The following is a 6,574-nucleotide window of genomic DNA, read 5'->3' on the forward strand; positions in this document are numbered from 1 at the left end:
CGCAGGGGCTGTAGCTGTATGTCTCTTCAGACAAAGTACTTGTTTGCGATAGCAGAGAAGCAGTAGAAATTATGTCAGGTTCTCAAAAATATATGATTTGTAAAACAGGAGAATCTGGTGTGTATTGGTGTACGTATGTATTGGTAAAATAAGATGGAGGCAGACACTCCATAACAAAAATTGAAGATTGTTATCACATAACCATGTGCCGCTCTAAAGTCATTATTTGCATGTATCAGTAGCAGAATCCTAATGCATTTAGTACTGGTTCTTATCAACCTCCCACACATTAGTTTAGTATCAGTCAGATGTTACAGTCATGATTACCACCGCACAGAGCAATGATTGAATTTAGAGTGAATCTAGATTGAGTGTGTTTGCTCAGAACATATACAGACACATTAAAGTCATTGTCTTCTTGAATTCACCATCTGTGAGCACTGTGGTAGATATGGTAACAAAACAGGTTGAGAAAAAATGTGTTATGTTTTTAACAGGGTCTGTATCCAGGCAATATCTACCACACAGCATGGCTGTTTCCCAGCATATCTGACTCTTCAGACTCTGTAGGCAGCCCACAGGCAGACTGAGATGAAAGCAAACAAGAGTCCAGGGGTTATTGGGTTCTACTTCGGGTTACGTACTAAACTATACTCTCCCAGCTTGTTAAACTTAAAATGCACTCAAAAGGACAGTGTGTGTGTGTGTGTGTGTGTGTGTGGAGCAGAACAAAACGTACGTACCTCATATGGTCTGGCACCTGATGGACAAGGTCTTCCTTTCTCCCCACTGATGGATGGAGTGTACAGTGTCCCCCATCAATCTTGCCACGCGCAGGAAACCTGTGTAGTTTTATTCCTTTTGGTTTTGTTTGTTTAATCTTTTTCCATAAAATACTGGTTGGTGCATACTACTCCCTGTGTGGTTTGTGTAAATGCAATGTGTGGCTACAAGCTGGCTTTAAAACCCAAAAACCCACTTGCCATGGAGCCAAGCTAACCCCCCAAGCTCCCTCAAGTCTATTCAGGCCAAGATAACCCACCTCCCTGAAGGCTGATGGGGCCTGAGAAAAAACCTTCCTATCAGGAACCCCAACACCGTACTTATTTTTCCTACAAAGAAACAGCTCCTGCTGCAGCAACTGTGTTGTAAATGTGCTTGTGTATGTATGTCTTATCTGTGTGCAACCTTTACCATGAAAGTTATGCCTGGAACGTGAGGATTGGCCTTGTGTGAAGTCTTCATATCCCTTAAGCTGCACTGCTGCAACCTCACTAAAACCTAAGGAATGCTAATAGAAAGATCCCATAAGAGATTTCTCCTAGAAATTAGATTTTGGATTCTTGTCCTCTAGCAGCTTATTGCTTGGTGATGCGGCCCGATTCTTATCTGTCACTGCGCTTTTAAATGATTCATAGCACATGTCATGAGTCCAGGCAGATAGGCAGTCATTATTTTTGAGGCTAGCACTCTAAGCTGTCAAGCTTATCCATTCTCTTTCAATTGTGGCAGTATGGGAGTGTGTCTGTGCCTTCCCGGGAGATTTATCTTTTCAGCAGATAATGGTCTGTCTCGGAATGGGATTTTGAAACCTCATCAACTGCTCATCTTGACAAAGGTAGATTTTCTAGTAGATAACCCTATCATAAAACCTGTTAAACTCTCACTTTGGTCAGTGTAAAGCATAATAAATGTGCATTTACACACCCATTTCATGCAGACACTGACATATAGTTATCTTGGGGGTGTTTGAAACACACATTTTATATCTGGAATGATCTATAAAACAACCACTTGAAAATGCATGTTAAATAATGTTTTATTTTGAAATTGATTATGTTGCATATCTAATTAATGTGCAAAGCGGCCTTGACAAAGACATGATTTTTACAAAGCAAGTAAAGAGACTTTAATAGTAATACAGTCCCCCCCAAGTGAATACAGTCTTGCATTACATTAAAACAATCTTCAAGCAAAAAAGAAAACATTTGCATTTTCTTTAGACATTGATGAAACAGATAAAAGCTTCTACTATCATACAATTTCTGTCAAAGGCTACACAAGAGTCATAACCTTAAGAGAGGCTGGTTGAAACCTTCGGATTTTCTTCTTCAGGGCACGGGAAGCTTTGATGCGGCAGGCCAAAGGCTCAGGCTGGGATGACTCGGGAAGAGGAAGCCCAGCAGCAGTCGGACCGAGCGTAGCCTCTGCCCACACTAGCCCACCTTCATCCCCTTCCCCTTCCTCCTCCTCCAGATCCTCCTCGCACAGGGACAGACTGCTGTCTGAATCCGAGTGGGACTGGCTACCTTGGCTGGACTCGCTGTCGCCGAAGCGGTTGGCGGTGTAGTCGCTGTGTTCGCCCTCGCTGCTCTCGGCTATGGTGGAGTGGAACAGAGAGGCACACTCTGCGGAGTACTCTGAGAACTCCGACTCACACCTAGGAGGGTAACGGCTGCCAGGGGCTCTGCACGGGGCCGGGGGGTATCTAGCATTCATCTGACAAAAGTAGGAAGAAGCAGAGATGGAGGGTCTGAGGGAGGAGCGAAGTGCAGAAGCAACAACACTCCCACCCCAGTGTCCAGAATGCGGTCTCATCCCTGACCTCCGCCCAGCACCCTGGATCAGAACCTCTTTGGATCTCTGGTTGTGGGAGGTGGACTGGGACAAACGGACCTCTGAGGCAGAAACGTACTTCTGAGAACCCTGCCTCCTCCTTCCTCCGCCTTGGTCGGGGTTAAGGACCTCAGAGCTGGGTTGGTGAGGTCGGCAGGTCTTGCCACATTTGGCGGCCTGGTTGGTTGGAACCAGAGATTGACTACTTGAGCAACAAAGAGGAAGGTGTCCAGGGATGCTAGTCTCAGAGCAAGAGTGCATTGCAAGCATCTTTTCTGCGCTGTATGACTTGGAGTTCCTATCCACTCGTAGTTTAGAGGAGGCCTCCCTCTCACGCTCCCTGGACGGGAGCTTCTGGAGGTGCTTCGACCCTCGAGGCTTGTCACAGCTCCGTCTTCGCAATCGGACCGCCTTAGTTTTTCTGTCTGCCTGTTGGACCTTGACATGCTGGGACCCAGCAGGGACAAACTGAGCATGGACAAACTCAGAGGGAACCACATGGTTGTCCTCAGAGGCTGTGGCAACCTTTGGTCTCCTCTCTGGTGGCTTAGAACTTGAGCGTTTCCTTGTCTCACATGGGTAACGCTCACATGGGTTACGCACAGATGGGTTACCTGTTGTCCCATCTCTAGTTGCAGATCCAACCATTTCTACAGTCTTGTTTGACTTGAATTCCCTTGAGATGGTTGTGTGGTTAGAGTGATAAATATGTGTTGGTTCATCTTTGTTGCTATTTAAGCCTGCACTAGAAGTTACACAATTCCCTAGATTCTGATTATAATACATCTTTGAGTTCTTATTTCCTTCAAGGTAGTTATTTGACAGCATGGTATTCTCTTGAAAGAAAATTGGACCCTGAATCTTGCCAAGTTGTCCACTCTGAACTTCCTGAGCACTAGCAGAAGAATGTGGGGTGTTGGTGGAAAATGGCACCATGGCTTGCCCACTGTCATTCAGAATGTTTAGTCTACTCGTGCTACGTTGAAGGATTTTGTTGATATAGCCAACTTGCCTGGTTTGTGCCATCTCAGGCTTTGCACTGACGAGCTCAGTGTCAGCTGGGCTGGCAGCTACAGTCCCTTCCTGTGGTTCCAATGGAAGAGATGCAGCTTGATTGGCACTAAGATAGAAGATTGGGCTTTGAAGTGCCACAGCATGTAGGGGACTTGGGTAGCAATAGACCTCAGTCCCGCCGCGTGACACCAAGTTGTTCTGGTATTTAATGTCCACATTAACATTCCGCAGATTGCTACACAGTGTCGAGGTTCTGGCATCAGCAGATTTGCAGTATCCCGCTCTGGGTGACATCATCCGGTCAAGGTCACCTGTACCATATAAAAAAGATAACTCGTAAATTCAATGTCTTCCCCAAAGTGTAACACATTGTTAAGCGTTAAGTAGGGCCATTAAAGATTAGTAGCTGCTAATCACCTGTGGACACAGGTCTTTGCCTGCCACGATCTGAGCTGGACATGCCTGGACGAAGCCGACTGCTGCCCAGACGGATGCCCGTGCCTCTAGGTGGGTCTGCTTGGGTGGTGGTCTCGTCAGCTGACCTGCGGCGGGATGCTTCAGCCAAGCCAGGCAAGGCCAAGGCAGGGTTGGGAGGGTAGAAGGACTGGAGGTTGGTCTGGGAAGACGAGGAGAGGCAAGCACTGTACACAGATGTGCAGGAGTTGGATAGGGAGCCTGAGCCTCCATCACTGAGCTCATAAAATCCTGTGGGGAAAGAAAGGGAGGGTCAAAATGGAGTTCTTCCTCGCCACCATCTCCTTGTGTTTGCTGTAGAAGGGTTCAGGCATTCGGTCTGCAAAGCATTTTGAGACAATGTCTACTGTTCATGGCGCTAGCCCATATAAAAAATTAAATTGAAATTGAATTGAAACACAGCGATATTAGCAAAGGGAAAGTCAGTGACACATACAGGAGTGTAACTGACCCCACTAATAAGAAGTAAAGTAACAAACCTGAGCTTGGACGACTGTCACTCTCAAGGTGTTCAGTGGAGGCTTTGCAAACATCGAGTTTCAGCTCACTGATCTGTTGGTCCAGCTGCTGTAGGTGAGTCTTCAGACCGACATCCTGTCTCCGCAGGCGTGTCTGCAACACACAGGAGTTTAGCATGTACAATGAGCTTACTGTGCAAACACAGATGTTTAGACATTACAGCAGACACAGAATACTCCTTCATTAACTCAGCCACAAGACATACCACGCAAAGAGAAAAAAAAAAACATTTTTGTAGTGGAAAACAAGTTATATGTTTTAAATAATGAATAACTATTATAGCCTAGAATGTACCACTACACTGGGGACCTTTTAGTAATAAAAAAAAAGAGTCAAGTAGTTCTACATAACACCTTTTTCAATGGAAGTGTAAAGGTTTTGCAGATAAGGAGATGGCCATGCTTACAACTAACCAAAGCGGTTGATATGATGTCAGTTAGTTATACGATCGGGCTGAAAACAAAAAAGGACAGTGGTTGACGATTAACTCAGCTAAGCTATGAGATGTCTGGGGGTGTGATTTGTGGATAACTTGCATCTTCCCCACAGGGCCACAGTGCAAGGCTTTGCTATAGTGTAAGGAATGAGACAGAGAGAATGTGAGCACTATCAGCAGAGCCAATGCAATGACTGCAGTAAAACTTTTTTTCTCTGAAAAAAAGGTAAAATAAAGAACTTTTATTGCTGTGTGTTCAGATTCTGTCATCTTACACATTAATCAACAATAAAAACGACTGATACGTTTGGCAAATTAGATTACAGTCATTTTTACTAGCAACATGAAACCACAACCCTGTTTGATCCTGCTGACAGCTCCACTGATTTACTACTGAAAAAACAGTTCAACTTGACTGCATTGTGATTTAAACATCCTTGCTTTCACTTTACCCTATCTTGCTGTGTCCCTGGACTATTCACCTTTTCAATCATACACTGCAGGACTTGTCTGCTGAATTCAGAGTAGGCTACTGTGGGGTCAAACTTGTGTCGTTGCCCGGGTCAATTTTATGTTTTCCATTCTCATTACATCGGGTTAATGTTCACTTCACGGAGCACTCCCCCATCGACCCCCCTCGGTGCCTGAAATAAGCCTGGTTCTCTGACCATTCCCTACCTCCCGCTGCGACTGATAACAAACAAGCTGTTCCACATACCATAAAACGCTAGCTGTAGATCAAACTATCGGGCATTACTACAGACACAACACGTCCGGTAACTGGCTATAAATTCGGCTAGAAATGGAACAACAAATGAATGACAAAGCTGATATGAAATACTAATACAAATACTACCATCACACATTCTATTCATATTTTTGAACAACCTGTAGTTTGCACGACACTGTCACCTTTCATAATCTAGATTGTCAAATACAAAATCAGCAAAAACAAACAAACAAAGAAACACAAAAACAAGCAAGGCTATGGTTGCAGGTTCCTGAAAAAAATCTTTGTCAGACTCACCAGTTGTTGTTTAAGCGCTGTCAAAGTCGCTTCTAGTCGCTGTTCTTCAGCATAAACGGGGGGTAGGTTGGTGTTCAGTTGAGAAGAATCTGTCGGCTCTTCCCGATCCATGCGGAGCGCCCAGTGGACCATGTCGGCTTGTTTTTCCTTGAGAAAATGCAACTCTTGCAGCCCGGCAAGGGCCGCCTGTAGCCGCTCCCCGACTCGTCCACGGTCTATGCCCGTAGCTACAGTTAACATCCCGGATCCTGGTACCTTTTTGCTCATCATTTTAGAGTACAATCAGGACATATCCAAAAAGACAATTATCCGTATCAATCAGCAGTTAGATCTTCGACAGTCTTCTGGTCACGAAGTCTTCCCGTTGTTGCAGAATTGGGAAAGTGACACCGCACTGTTGCCGCTGACCAGTGAGCTCTTGGTCGTGTGACGATGGGACGAGCTAGTAAAGTGCCAACATACCTGCATGAGACGCCACACTTCGGAAT

At 45.2% G+C, this 6,574-nt stretch overlaps 1 protein-coding gene across 1 annotated transcript; it reads right to left on the minus strand.

Moving 5' to 3' along the window:
* Nucleotides 1–2,055: 2,055 nt before the first annotated feature.
* dact2 (dishevelled-binding antagonist of beta-catenin 2) lies at nt 2,056–6,356 on the minus strand (the record flags this gene model as incomplete). Its single annotated transcript, XM_080848644.1, has 4 exons — nt 2,056–3,941; nt 4,048–4,335; nt 4,584–4,716; nt 6,087–6,356. The coding sequence occupies 4 exons, from the start codon at nt 6,354–6,356 to the stop codon at nt 2,056–2,058; spliced, it is 2,577 nt and encodes an 858-aa protein (XP_080704770.1).
* Between the last annotated feature and the right edge of the window lie 218 nt (nt 6,357–6,574).

This window comes from Sprattus sprattus (genome assembly GCF_963457725.1).
Source record: "Sprattus sprattus genome assembly, chromosome: 12".
NCBI lineage: Eukaryota > Metazoa > Chordata > Actinopteri > Clupeiformes > Clupeidae > Sprattus > Sprattus sprattus.